We start from the raw sequence: 15,381 nt of genomic DNA, 5'->3' as shown, positions 1-15,381 counted from the left end.
AAAACAATATACAAATCGAGCACCGAGCGAAGAGCAAGTCTGTTCGTGGCCCATACCTTTCATATTTCCCTCTGTGATATGACTATCTCCACAGGCACTGAAACAGGTGCAGCTTCACTTCACTGGTGCCATCTGCTCTGGAATCTGCTGCGTGTTATCTGCTGTCGCCACAAAGCATTGCCTCCAATTAGGCTAAGCACTGCTAATGGTAAACTTGGCCTTTTGAAACACCTTATATGGCTGAAGGTAGAGGATGACGCCAGGGCAATTTTGCTGGTATGTGCCAGTGGCCATTCTATTCCCCTTCAAGTGAAAATGAAAAGAAAAGGCAAAGAAATGAAAGCTATGTACAGAGGTTATCTTTCCTTTGAAAGACCTGGAGTTGAACCTTAAAACATAAGACTGATAATAACCATGTCACAAACATGTCATGTTAGTTGCCATATGTTGCAAGGGATTGTCAAGGGACTGAATGAAGTTCTAGCAGGCCCTTTTTATAGCCTATACCTGCCACAAATGCAGGAGACAGGTAGTTTACTACAGAGCCAGACCATTTAATTTACACAGAGAAGCTGCCTGCTACATAAAAAAAGTTCTGAATCAGGTGAGTAATTCTGTATCATTCTGTATGTATATCTTAATTGAGAAACTACAAGCTAGCCACCTAAAAAGCATGTAAAAACCTTGCTAACACCCTGTGAAAGCACAGAACCACATAGTGCTTAGCCTAAATGTCTAATGGGAACAACAGCTGTGTTTATATGGCCTTTACTCCTCAAAAGATGGAAATGTGTCATAGTTTCACTCCAAACACATTCACTGTATTCAATTCGACACACAGGCCCTGTTCATACTTGGTTTTAAAATGCATTTTGGGCGATTGGATTGCAAGCGTACAACCGAGATACATCGGCGTTTACACCTATGTCTATTGCACGTCTTTAAGGTCCAGCTGATCGTTGGTGGTCAGATCTCGTTACTGCCTACATCATTGTCGGAGACGCACCAGGGCACATTAGCATTTACGCTAGAAAAGATAGGTGGTAGGTTACCAAAACGCTCTGGTACCAGAGTGATACAATATCATTGCTCATTCGTTTTCAGCAATGATTTTCTCTCATTCACAGTCAGTACATGAAGTTCTAGTAGGCCCACTATTTCTCCCAGCTATGTACACCATGGAGGCAAGAAAGGAGCAGTCTTTAATTTAACAGAAAACCCAGAGCGACTGCCTGTTATATAAATAAGGTCTGTTTCTGTTTCTGTGTGATTCTGTATCATGGGTCCGTCATCATTAACTCTTGATTAGCCATAACCTCATCTCATTACTGTAATACACATTCAATGGATTAAGTGCGTGGAGCGCCACACAGGGTTCCCACTGTTTCCATCCCGTCTAATAAAGCTAGCTGGCTACGATGCTAACCCTGCCCAGAATCATGCAACAGTAATCAGTGAGGGTGGAGCAGAGCGGGGCCGCTGCCCAGAGCACACCATCAACACCAATGGCCCGGAACAATGCATTACCGTCTACACAGATGCAAGCCCCTGAGATCAGGACCATGGAAAACTTCAATGCCCCTTCAATTTAAAAAAAAAAAATTTAAAAGATAGGGAGAGAAGAAAAACCCACACATCTGGAAGCAAACCGCCAAGTGCCACATCTGGACTGCACGCAAACCTGCGCAGGGTGAATTAAAACATCTGGACAATGAACTTGATGGCCATTGGCTGCCATGGGACACCAGGGACAGGGTTTCTCATGGCAGCGCAGGCATAAGCTGACGCAGGAGTTTTCCACAAACCAAGTCCATTTATTTGATCTTGCGTGATGCAAATCACTGATGTGACATTATGAGTATAGCCATGGCAAACTTTGGTCTGCGGCATCACTGCAAGAATCCGCATGTGATCGGATCAGCTGGTTTACATCACACAACTGTTTTTATTTCATGTGCAGTAAAAAGGTTCACACAACCCCGATCTATATCGGAGGCCTGTGACAACTCCAAGAGCATTTTAGTGCTTTTTTGGAAGGACAGTAAAGAGCAGTCTGGGCGAGGCCAGAGAGACACTACCAAAGTGACAAGTGACTGATTGTCAACTCTGTGAAATTGACTCTTTCATGACGCTGCTGGTAAACGGTTCCGCTCAGCACACCCTTTCCGACCGCGTCATCAGGCTCAAAGCAAAGCCTCTCTTTCCTCATTGGCTCATGGTGGTTGCTGTACTCATGCACTATCATGCCCCACTGTGCGTTACGCTGCACCACTGGCCCGTAACGTAACAGCCATGGTGGGTCAGATACTCCAGGCCAGGCCAGAGCAGATCGTTGTGCCAGCGAACGGCCCTGCAGGGCGGCGCTATGGGCTCCTATAAAAACACTTACTTTCAATGAAAGCCCCTCAACGGCTGTCCAGCCGGCAGCCATTCCAGCCTCCTCCACATTTATACGCCACTACCACGAGAGAAATAAAAACCCGATTTTCACTCTTAAATTCCCAATCTCACTTAATCTCATTACCTCACACCCTTCAGTAGAAGAAATAATTCCACTGAATGAAAAAAAAAAAAAAAAAAAATCTGTAAAATAACATTGTAAAAATATACACACAATAAAGTCGTGGAAGTAGAGCTGTCCTGCCAGCCAGGGCTAATCCATTAAGAGCCCCAAGCCTTCCCCTCTCAAGGTTTTATAGCTCCCCTATTTTTCTATAAATAAAAGAAAAGCAAAAATGAGGAATTTCTGTGCTGCAAGCCAGTTCCACTGAAGAAACTTTGGCTGTGTGTTTGATGCGTTTTAGTATGTGTGTTTGTGTAAGAGTGTGTGTGTGTGGTTGATGCGTGTATGAGTGTCTGTGTGTCTGTATGTGTGTGTGTGTGTGTGTGTGTGTGTGTGTGTGTGCGCAATGTTCCTGTGTTGAGATTCATGGGCACACCTGCACTGGTGAGCACTCCAACACCATCATTCACTAATCAGTGTCTCACAGTCTCTGTCTCTCTCATATACACACACACACACACACACACACGTGTAGTCTCTTTCTTTCTCATACACACACCCACATGTGCAGTCTCTTTCTCTCTCATACACACACATTCATATGCACATACACACACATTCATATGCGCACACACACACACACACACACACACACACACACACACACACACACACACACACACACACAGACACACACAGACACACACACACACACACACACACACACACACACACACACACACACAGGATTAGGAGCCCCTGTATTTTAAGTCTGCCTCTCTCTGAATGAAGGCACCCGGGATTAGGTAGAAAGTCAAACACACAGTGCTCCAGGGACGCGCAGGGTCCAATATCAGGTCTGTGCGTTTTTGGACTGCTGGTGGACACGACGCAGCTCTAATTGGAACCAGAGTGCTGGAAAGGCCTGGAAATCCAAACATCTCCAAGGTGGCTGGTGTTTCGGAGCTCGGCCAGTGGAGGTCGAGGCTCTGCAATGGAACGAGTCTCGGCACAGCAACAGCACTGTACCTTAAGCATATTTCATTTACGCACTTTTGAGGGAGACACGCCAGCAGTTATGAAAGCCAAGGGCAAGAGAAGAACAAAATCTCTCACAATGACTGAATCACTTGAGTAATCTGTTTCACTGGAGCAGAGCCTGCAGACACGGAGCTCCAGCTGGACCGGACAGGGATGGAGGAGTCTAAGCCAGTCGATGGGCTTTTGCTGTCAAGCTTCACCTGTGGTATGCTCCTGCACTAACCTCCAGAGTTGACAACAATGTCCCCTCTGTCCCCAAATGACCTTGCACTGGCCTGTGTGAGTGTGAGTGTGAGTGTGAGTGTGAGTGTGAGTGTGAGTGTGAGTGTGAGTGTGAGTGTGAGTGTGAGTGTGAGTGTGAGTGTGAGTGTGAGTGTGAGTGTGAGTGTGAGTGTGAGTGTGAGAATGGGGGAGGTATGACAGTATTACCTGATTGTCTACATCTGCAGAGGTGTAAAAGAAAGGTAAACACCACCTGTCATTTTCTCTTTCTGCACATGATGCGCCTATCCCTAGAACACTCTCTCTCTGGTGTTTTTGTTTCCTCATCTCGATAAACTTTCAACTTGCCAACCTCATGGTGTTCGTCTCCATTTCCTCGTGCAGTGTGTGAGACAGTGGTTACAGCTGTGAAACCAGAGGTGGAATTCTCCGCACTCCACTGCTTACTCTGGCCCAGGGATCTACCAGCCAACTGCCAACTGCCAACAGCCTTCAGGCATGAGAGCACAATTGTTTAACGAAGTCCTCAAACTCATCTGAAAGGGGAATGAATCCCAAATGTTTTGCCACATTCTTCGTGAGACTTTTGTAATTTCAAACCACTTGCTCCTTGTTTTGCTTTGGGTTATGATGAAAGGATCTTCAAAATTAACACAATTTCGGTTTTACACGCTGGTATAGTGTTTCAGAAAAAGCAAACAACTAAAAGGAGGAAGAACGCTGGATTCATCACCCCGGTACGAAACGGCATCTAGTCAGTGGAAAACGCATAATCAAATAAATAGATTTTTATTTAAAGGCAGATTCCTGGGATATTCGCGTTGTTAAAGAGCACGGCGTCGCCACTGCGCAGATCTACCCCCGTGATTAGAACGGAACTGTGGGGTTAAGGGGGCATGGGGTGTGGGGGCTAACTCAGCCTGCACATCCATCCAAATTACACTCTCACAAATCCTACACACTCACGGCACAGTGTGTGGGCCAACTGCTTGAGCGGAGCTCAGCCTTCTGTAGTTTCCATATCTTCAAGCCCTCAAAGGCCTCTCTGATGCCTGATGCCCTAAACTGCACAGACGGAACAGATCCAGAGGTATAGCATGTCATTACCCCGTTACAACCTAGCCCTGTCCCTCCCTCCATATCACAGGCTTTCCTCCTCCAACACGTCACATTTAATTAAACCGTGCTCCATCCGCCGCTGTGATAACTGAGGTGTGCTGTTGACATTTAGTTGACGTCCCGTTGCAAGGCGCTCTCTGTAATCCACGCAGAATGAAATGGTGGGTGGCTCCCTCTATCGTAGTTGTAGCAGATTAGTGCTCTAACATAGAGGCAGCCGCAAGCCTGCACACCCTGGGGGCTCCACAGAAGCTGCCCCTGTAATGATGTTGCACAGGCTTCCCTATCAATTATCTCTGCGCTTCAAAGCAGACTTCAGGACAGCCTCTCTGTCAGAGTGAGCTGTGTTATTCCACAAGTCACACATGCACTGATTTATGGCTCCGCTGTGGAGAGGCTCCATGAGATGTGAAAACCAGGAGAAAGTGAGGTGCATCAAAGCCATTAGTTGGAAAACAACACGGCTCATACTACATCAAACTGCATTTATGTAGCAGGCATGTTAGCCATACAGACTTACAAGGGCTGGAATTATCTGAGTTTGAGCAGTATGCTAAAGGCTCAGTTAATGTCACCCCTTTTTCTTAATGTCAGGTGTTGAATTGTTGGAATTGTTTTGTGAATTTGCTGTGAAATCAACTGCTTCTGTTCACGTGTGGAGCAAATCTTTGCAAACGCCTTCCTTCCTTTGACCCTTGTTCAGTATTTGTGTCAGACAGTAAACAATCTCAAGAGCACTGTTCACACCACATTCAACAAGCTAAGTCTCAAGAGCAACAACAGCCCAACAGCCTCCTGCTGGGAGCAGTCTGGGCACTCTCAGTCTCTGATGGAAGATGGCGGCAGAAGACAGACAATGACCTTTGACCTATGAGACTCCAGCCATGTTATGCTTCAGGTTAACAACGACAATCCATCCTTATTAACAAGATGGATGGATTCCAGATCCTGACACGCAAGACTCCCGGACTGTTTGCTGAGTGGTGCTTAGATACCAGCATCTAGCCTCTCAAACGCAATGGTTGTAGTAGTTTTTTTATTTTTCTCTCGGATCAATCTGTCTAAAGGAAGCGGAGGTAGTTTTGGCATTAAAAGAACAAGCGTGTTGCTCTGTGTGCTACACATTAAGCCTTTAAGTTCATAAGCATATTCACAGATAGGCGTGAATAACTCAAACAGTGTGATTCTGTGAATGAGCTATTTTCTTTATCTCGCCTGGCCTGTTTTTTATCCCACTTAAAGATTAGTGAAGCGCCTCAGTTTTAGCACTTAATGGAACTTAATGGAGCGTGACCTCCGACCTCTCAGGAAGAGTAAATAATGGGGGTGTTTAGACTCTGTGGGGTAGATTACAGGCGGTTGGCTCAGGCAGGGTGAGGCTAGTAGTCCTCCAACAGTGTGGCCTTTATACCTGGAGGGCAGCGATTAGCCTGCTAATCTAAGACTTCAACTCAACGCCGGTGGTCCTACAGAAGCACAAGGATACATGCAAGCTTGAGCTCACATACACGCTTAGACACACACACACACACACACACACACACACACACACACACACGCACACACACCATGAGATATTAAACAGACCCATCACTAATGGTGAAATTCACACATGAGCAGGTTACATATGGAAAGAAAAGTCACTGAGAAAGAAAAAAATTAAATACTGGAAAAGAAAAACATAAGTTGAACTTAAGCAAAACGCCTTAAGTCACTCCTATGACCCTTGCCATAGTGGTGTGATCTGTAGTTAATGTGTGTGCTTGGGGCCACACTGAACACCTCTCTACCAATCACTGCCCAGAGCTGCTGGCAGCATGTCCTCCTTCACTGCATTCTGGGATACCGGCATGGATATAATGTTACTCCTAGAGAGTAATATCATAGGTAAAAGAGCGTACTGGACATATTTTCCACATACTTCTCCGTAATGAGGACAAGAGGGAGATGTATAAGTCTGTGTGTCTGTGTGTGTCTGTGTGTGTGTGCAGCCGATAATTTTTTTTCAGTAAAACTACTCAGACACCAGGAGCAAATCCAGTATTTATACATCACTAAAAACATCCTCAGTTTTTCAGCTGACACACTTTGGCAGGTCTGCAGTAATCCATGACACTCGTGAAAAAAAGCCATCAGTTGACGGAAAAAAGGGAGAGAGAGAGAGAGAGAGAGAGAGAGAGAGAGAGAGAGAGAGAGAGAGAGAGAGAGAGAGAGAGAGAGGAGTGTGTGGAAGAGAAAAGGGAGTGAGGAGCAACATTAGAGCTCAATGAAGAAGGCAGGAAAGTGAACCAGATGGAGTGTGTATGTGTCAGGGAAGAAGAGCTTATCAGATGTGAAGCCATCCAGGGAGAGGAGGATCAGAGAAGAGGAGACAGAGGAGACAGAGTGGGCATCTATACAGAATGCACAGCCAAAGGGAGGACACACCAGTTAAATCCCTGTCACCTTAAATTAAAACACACGCTGGCCTTGGTGAGATTTAGGGTCTCCTCTGGGCCAGCACCTGTGGTAAACATCAACTGTTTGGTTCTGAGCACAGACCAACACCAAAGCAGGTCCAGTTTGCTTCATATGTCTTCCTTGCTTCAGGCATGTTCCCTGAGATCAGGTAATGTTTACACTGGCACCCGAACTGCTATAATCCTCATCTGACAGATGGTCCACTCCCCCTCAATCAGGCTTGGCACAGGGTTATCGCATACAGTGCTTCCAACACACACACACGTGATTTTACATTCCCTAGGAGTTAGTTTTTATTACCTTATGACTGAATTAGGTGATGACACATGCGCTAAATAACCTGGAGATACAAGTCAAGGCCAGACCAAACAGAGAATCACAAAGTCTGAACTGTCTGTCTGTCTGTCTGTCTGTGTGTGTGTGTGTGTGTGTGTGTGTGTGTGGTAATGAAGGAAAGAAAGAGGCTAAGAGAAGAGACGAGAAGAGAGAAGAACAGCAGAGAAGAGAAGAGAATGTGTCTTTCAATCTGACCTTGGTCTCCTAAAGGTGAGGCCATACATCTGGCAGGCCAGGCCCACAGTGGGGGTGTAGACGATGGGCATGAACCTCTCAATGTCTGACGCCAGCACCCTGTAGAAGAGCTTCTCATTGCGGTCCTGGAGCCCCATCAGAAACACATACCTGAGGAGATGGACAGCAGAGAGACAAAAGAGAGAGAGGTGGAGGGGTGAGGAGAAAGAGAACATGAAAGGTGAAAAGAAAAGCAGATGAAGGGAGAGTAAAAGAGGAGGGCAATAGGAGGGATGGAAAAAGAGATTGTGAAAGGAACACCGAAGGAGAGCAGGAGAGTGAAAAGGGGGAAGATGGGCAAAGAGAGAGAAAGGGACAGCGGATGGGAGAGGAAGGGAGCAAAGGAGACAAGGTGAGAGGGAGAAAGAGACACAAAGGGAGATGGAGACAGACAAAAAGAGAGAGAAGGGGGAGGGGAGGACCATGCGTGAGGTTAGACATTGTGTGCAACATCACTTTCATAAGCATATCATGTGTTGAATGACAGTTGAATGACATAATAAATAGATCTACAACAGGTATAAGTACAGGTATCACAGAACAGCACTACAATCTGACCATTTAGTTGATGTGATGTATCTGCAGAACAGATACAGCTGATGGTGTCTGCTTTGACAGCTTGTTATTTGACATAATAAGCCCTCTGCCTGCTTAAAAAGCGGTGTGAGAGCAGTGGCTGAGAGACAGCGAGCGGAAAGACAAGCACAGAGGGCTGGGTGCTCCGTGAGTCATCTGTGAGACCAGCTGAGCCACATGGGAGACATTCCAGAGTTCGCCGCCTGTCCGTCTTATCCGCCTAGACGAAGCAGGCATGTAAACACAGACTGTTGGACTCACAGGCCCCACGGCCACCAACAGGCCGCTCAGAGATAAATGCAACTCCGGTCAATGACAAGGAGACAGAGGATCCCAAGGCCTCATTTGTCGCTGCTGAACGCATGCTGACGGCTCCATGTTGTATGTTAATTGCTGGGTAGGGTTTCTGGTGTTTATGTTTCAAATGCTTGGAAAAATATACAGCAGGCACACGCATAGATACACGCACACACACACACCCACACACACATACATACACAAAAAGAAAAGCCTTCAGAGATCTCAGACACAAGCGCCTTGTTGCAGCCGAACAGTCAAGGGCATGAGAGTTTACATACGACCCGAATTAACAAGAGCCACGTCACCTTTCCATTCATGACAGTGAAAACTTTCCATGCGAGCTGGAGCATAATGTCCCACTTGTTTAGATAATGAAAAACATGCCCCCCCCCCCCCCCCTCCCCTCCACACACACACACACACACACACACACTGCTCCTGCCATAGAGATGATTTGATAGAAGGTGTTTACAATATCTTTCCAAATAAAAAAGCCACCTCCCAGGCAGTCAATCAAAAGGCCTCACAAAGCCTCCCAAAGCCACACAAAGCAAACCTGAGAGCTATGTTCCTATCACACCACCATCGAACCTACAGACACTGCTGGTGTGTACGCCTCCCCTTCTAAGTTCAGAACCTTTAGATGGGGCAGTAAGCATCACGAGATATTCACTATTACACCAACAAATGCTGGATCATTAACAGATGCTGTTTTATTTCTGCATTCAATATGGCTTGTTAGCATATGACTCCTGCATTGTTTACTGGAGGCCATCCAAATAAAGTTGGACATTGCAGGCCTACGAAGGCCTGTGTTTTCCTGGATTTTAAAACACAGACTAGCAATCTAAAGAGACCACAGACCGGGGATTCAAACACTCCAAAAGCATGGGAGTGGGCAAAGCCAGATGACTGTCCTCATAACCCTTGTTAACGTCATGGTCCAATGAAGTATTGCCAATAAGGCATGTTAAACCATTTATTATTGAATTAGGTTCTGGGCTAGCATATACTGTGCTGTTTTGGACACATGGAACTTTTCTTAGTCACACTCCTAAGGGTTTAATTAATGTTGGTCTTGATTAGCCAAGCACAGGACATTTAACAGATGAAGGACATTCGAACAGCGCAGTGGAGAAAACCTGCATGAGGGCTTCTACCAGGTGTTTTGGACCAGGGAGAGCAGGAAAACACCCACTAAAGGGGTTCCCCAACAGCAGGACGGTGAAACACTGTTAGAACGTATGAGCTGTGAATAGCAGTCCTCTGAGGCACACAGTGTGTTTCTAAGTCTTGTCCACACTAACCTGGGGAAATTTGAAACAACATCATTTATTTCTCCATTTAGCCCTTCCGTCCTCAATAAAAGCTTTTTTCCAACTCCGAAAACAGCGCTTTTTTTTTTATCGAAAATCCTGTCTGTTGTGCATACCTTTGAAAAACGCCGGGTTTGCGTTGTAATGTGGACAGGGAAAATGGAGAGTTTAAGAAACTATGATGTATTGCTGCCATGACAGTGACGAATATTTGTGTCCCAGACACCAACAACAACACACACTTCTATAGCGTTTAAGCGTTTGGACGTAGAACATTTGGAAAACGGTACAAAAACAATAGTGTGGACGGAGAACGTTTTTACCCAACTTAGTGTGGACCCAGCCTAAGTGGCCCACTGAACCACACTCTAGGTTCCAGTATCCAATTTCAGATAATGAGGTAAAATGTCAGCCCATAGAGAGCTGTGTTAAAGCAGCCATAGTGGTCATGATTCTTGGCATTCAGTGGCTCTCAGCCCATAGAAAGCTCTGCTGGAGAGGCTATAGTGGCTGCCATTCTTGGCATGGGGGGGGTGGGGGGGACTGAGTGCGCACACAGGCGGTCATTTAACATGAAGTGTTTGGGCTGTGTTAACAAGCGTGTGAAACTGTGCTGGGGAAAAGACCGTTTCCCCCTGCTCTCAGTGTCACACACACACACACACACACACACACACACACACACACACACACACACACACACACACACACACACACACACACACACACACACACACACACACACACACACACACACACACACACACACACACACACACACACACACACACACACACACACACACACACACTCACACACTCACACACGCTGCTGTTGCTACGCCCAGGGCTTGAGGCTTCTTTTTCCCCCCTCTTTCTTTTTGTTTTTCTCTCTCCATCTAGTTATTTCTCTCTTTCTCAACCGTCTCTCATCATTCTTCCTTTTATCCCCCTTCTCTCTTTTCCACTCCCTCTCTGACTTTCTCTCTCTCTCTGCTTTTCTGTCACTTTCTCTCCCTGTTTCTCCTCACTTTTCCTCTTTCATCATCTTCCTCTCTTCCTCTCTTTCACTTCCACACTCTCGCTCCATCAGGTTCCCAAGCATTTCACTCGCTCTATCTGCTTCTGATATTTCCCTCTGGCAGCCATTCTCAATGAGTCAGCCTTGAGTCACCACAATGCTATATAAATAACAACAAAAGATGAATCAATGAACCACACGCAGTTATTGGCCATTGGTTATTGGAAATACGCCACTTCACTCTCCCACTAAAGAGCAGAATCTGTCTATCACTGGCTGCGAGGGAAAGTCTGGTTCTCTGGCTGGTCTGTAGTCTCCAGGCCAAGAGAGTCCGGAGCCTGAGACAGCCAACATCTCCAGACACTCAAATTCTGTCTGCAATTTGTCAAAGTCTTTGTAGGCCTGTCGTGCCAGTGGCTATTTTTCAAAGGCGCTGGTGTTTATTTTTTTTGTCCCTCTGCAAAAAAGAAAACACAAAATCCTTTTGCTTTCACAAAGGCTCGTCTCTTTACCTTCCACACAGGTGGGTTCCTATCAGCGGCACAACAACGAAAGAGGGTTCCTTTGAATGGCTAGAACCCTGCACTATTCCCAAAACAAATATTTGCACTGGAAAGTGTTGGCGGGCTGCCTAGTCTTTTTAAGACTGAGCACGAGAACAAAACATTTGAGATAGCAGAAATAGAAAAAAAGAGAAAGGTTATGAATAGCACATATTTTCGAAACGGGTCACTTCTCTCCAAGAGACTGTGTCCAGCAATAAATATCTAAAACAGCTCGGAGAGCAAAGCACAGACTGTAATGTAAACAAAACAAGGCCTAAAAGAATGACAGCCTGGACAGAAACAGCCACATTTTAATAAACCGGACCTCGGCCCCCGGAGCTCAAGGCACTGTAGCGCTAAGAGATGGAATGTCATTGACATCAGAGGGCCATGGGAAAAACACTAGCATTTAGCATAATTGCTGTTTTGGAGTGCTGGTATAGCAACCAGTCCCGGGGTGTTGGAAAGTGGCTGGGCAACAACGACCACATACCCCTGTCAGCTGGTGCCATCTCACCCTGCTGGGACCATGTGACAGGTGGCACTGTGCCCGTAGCCCATGGCATCAGAGGGCATCCCAGCCCAATGTGAACTCAAGAGGAACAAGTGAACTGCCGGTCTCTCTGCTTAGTCACACATGACAAATTAGGAGATGAAAGCTGGCCTTGGGAAAAAGCCTGATGCTTGCACACAGGGACCGCGCTGGGGCGGTTATGTTTGGCTGCATTAATAACTGGTAATCATGAGGATGTGTGTGTGTGTGTGTGTGAGAGTGAGTGAGTGAGTGTGTGTGGGGGGGTTCAACAGTGTGTGTCTGTGGGGTTTGGGTAATAGTCCAATATCCCACTTATACCACGGTTGCGTTATGATAATTTGTGGATATCATTTCCATGCTTTGATTGCTAAAACTGATTTGTTTGTAGAACTTCTTTCCGACGCACATTGAGACTTCTCTTAACTTACAGGACAAACTGCTGTTACTATTTCTAAATGGATGGTTGGTATAGCCGAAGCCCAGTCATAAGTTCCCTAATTCTTAATTAATTCTTGTTGCAAAGCTAGCATATCCCAGTATTGAGCCTTAGCTTTGTAAAATCACGGTGGTCCTTGGCCCAAATGTAGCGTAACAATACTAAAAGCTAAAAGCGACACTTCATTTAAGCTGTACTATGTTCAAAACACTGGGACTACATCTTAGGTGTGCAAATATCAAAAGTTAACTGACATTCTAAAGAACGCATCACGATCGAAGATTCAACCAAGGCGTGGTATAAAACACTTCATATAGCAGACACAACACTAGTCCATTGCAGTGTGTCGGGTTAATGGTAATATACCATAGCACAAAGAGCGTATGTGCATGTCTGTGCTGATGTTATGGTGTTTCCCTTCATCTCCGCTCACCTGTCCAGGTCGTCCTTCTTTATCTCGTAGTTGCGGATGACCCTAAGCAGCTGCACGTCCTGGCTCAGAAAGCAGGGGGGGAGGAGGCCGTGGATGCCCAATTGCAGCCGCTCCTCCAGAGAGAAGGCCATACCCTGGAGAAGATACACAACCAGGTTATTACGGCTTATAAAAACTCACATACATTAATAACACGTAATAAGACACTATGACGCATAACACCAACAATAAAGTCCTGGTGAATGATTTATCTACAAACTAACAGGTAATCTCTCTAAACCAAACACTCTTTACAAGACATTTCATTTTATATAATTAAACATCAAAAAGCCCTGGAGCTGAAGGAGGAATAGCAATTGAAAGACTTTTCAGAGGGTCAATCCTTCCAGCTGCTGTGTGTCCTCAGGACTACAATGAGCAGCACCTTTTTCCAAATAGGCCACGCAGGAGATTTTTCTCCTTTTTTTTCCAATAAACACCCTCCACACAGACAAACATTTTTTCTCTCTCTCTCTCTCACCTCTCTTTGGTTCCGCTCAATGTTTATTCAATGAAAAGCTTTCCTCCTTCTAACCAAGCAAAGGGCACTGTAAACACGGACTCTCCGGATGCAAATCATCCTCCAAAGAAAACATCATATTCAAAAACTTGAACAGCCCGCTCAGCTCATTTCCTTATCTGAACAGTTTCTCTCGGACTGTGGAAAGGAAAATTAATTCACCAGCTCTCTGTAAACCCTCATGAGGAAAAATAAGCATCAGAAATACGCCTCTCCTTTTTTACCCTCTTCTTAACCATACGCCTCGAAAACGTCCACTACTTGTCATGCACAGGATGCCTTTATGTCTACAAGACCGATGCTCAAATGCTGGACAGCCTACACCAGTGCATGAAATGCTGAAAAAAAAACATAGTACCATAGATGTACAGTATATGATTATCTATCTATTATGAATAAATCAATGTATCTGTGACTAAACAGCACTCAAAATGACAGTACATTACAATTTGCATGTACACAGAAGCTCGCTTTGTCTTCATAGTATTGACAGGGCTACCTTTATACTTATCTTCAGAGCATATTTCACATTTATAGGGTGCTTAAGTCCCAGTGATTTGTTGGATTTCTACAGTGAAGGGTTCATCCAAGTTCTATCTCAACCAGGTAGGTAATCAGTTTTAGTAGATACAGATGTACAGCCCAGAAAACACATGTATGTACCGGGCTGGCACTCCCTGCAGAGCTGCATGAGTTACAGTACTGACGATGTCTGATGTGTTCTGATGCAATATCTTCAACAATTTTCAAGTTTCAACAAGTATGCACTATACCATTTCCCCATTTCCAGCAAAGTCAGAAATTGTGAGAAATTGATCTGAAATTGACCAGGTGCCATGATTGTAACTAGTAAATCTTCTGTGACTACCCAAAACAAAGAGGCAAATGCCTGTGCTACCCTCCAACCTAAGTCGCTGTTAACAGGTGTGCCAGCATTGCTCTAGCAGCACACTGCTCATACACACACGCCTCTACATTCAAATGCACTTTTAGATTCCCTCCTGTTGCATTTCCAGGTCTCTGTATCTCCCTCTCTCCTCCAAAAGCAGTGGTGGTTACTATTCTGCGCTCCACATTGAGATCAATGCCCACCACAACTGAGGGTGCAGTGGCCCATGTGACAGAGAGAGCCTGTGGCTCGGGCCGTAATGACAGGCTCTCTCCATCATTACCACGCCTCTGGCAACCTCCGCAGGCCCTCTGTGGCACCGCATAAACACACAACAGGCTGTAATCTCATCCCCCGTCCGTCTGCACACACACACACACACACACACACACACACACACACACACACACACACACACACACACACACCCCCACCCCCCCGGTGCTCGCATATGGAGCTTTATTTTCAAGCAGGGCACGCTGCACTCCTTATACATGCGTTCATGTTAAGGGTTTCGCTCATAAAACACGCGCTGGCATAAAACGCACGAGGAAACTGCTGAGGGTCTGGTCGCACACGGCGCAGCGAGCTGCACTGTATAGCGCAATAAAACGTGTTCTTGACGCAGTTCAAAAACCATAATCGACAACCACAGACAAATTTTCTGACCTTGGTAGAACACTTCTGAAAGCGCAGCACATAGTCCACCAATAACACACTGTGTTTAGCTGAGTTTATGTGAGTGATGGTACTGTCAGAAAGTTGTGTGCCACTACATCCACAGTGAGCCCACATACGGATAATAAGCACAGCCTGACTTCTATGGGTTCTATAAGTAACTGTAGAAAAGTTTCTGC

The 15,381-nt window shown here is 45.7% G+C and overlaps 1 protein-coding gene across 1 annotated transcript in view; it reads right to left on the bottom strand.

Annotated features, from left to right (window-relative positions):
• The window catches only part of me1 (malic enzyme 1, NADP(+)-dependent, cytosolic), a 105,773-nt gene that overhangs the window by 55,685 nt on the left and 34,707 nt on the right, over positions 1 to 15,381 (bottom strand). Inside the window, exons 2-3 of the mRNA XM_012824587.3 lie at positions 13,077 to 13,210; positions 7,877 to 8,026 (exon numbers count right to left, since the gene is read on the bottom strand). Of these exons, the coding sequence (XP_012680041.1) occupies positions 7,877 to 8,026; positions 13,077 to 13,210 (284 nt within the window). The remainder of the gene's footprint in view (positions 1 to 7,876; positions 8,027 to 13,076; positions 13,211 to 15,381) is intronic.

Source organism: Clupea harengus, chromosome 11 (genome assembly GCF_900700415.2).
Source record: "Clupea harengus chromosome 11, Ch_v2.0.2, whole genome shotgun sequence".
Lineage (NCBI taxonomy): Eukaryota > Metazoa > Chordata > Actinopteri > Clupeiformes > Clupeidae > Clupea > Clupea harengus.
This window is presented reverse-complemented; position numbering and strand designations above follow the sequence as displayed.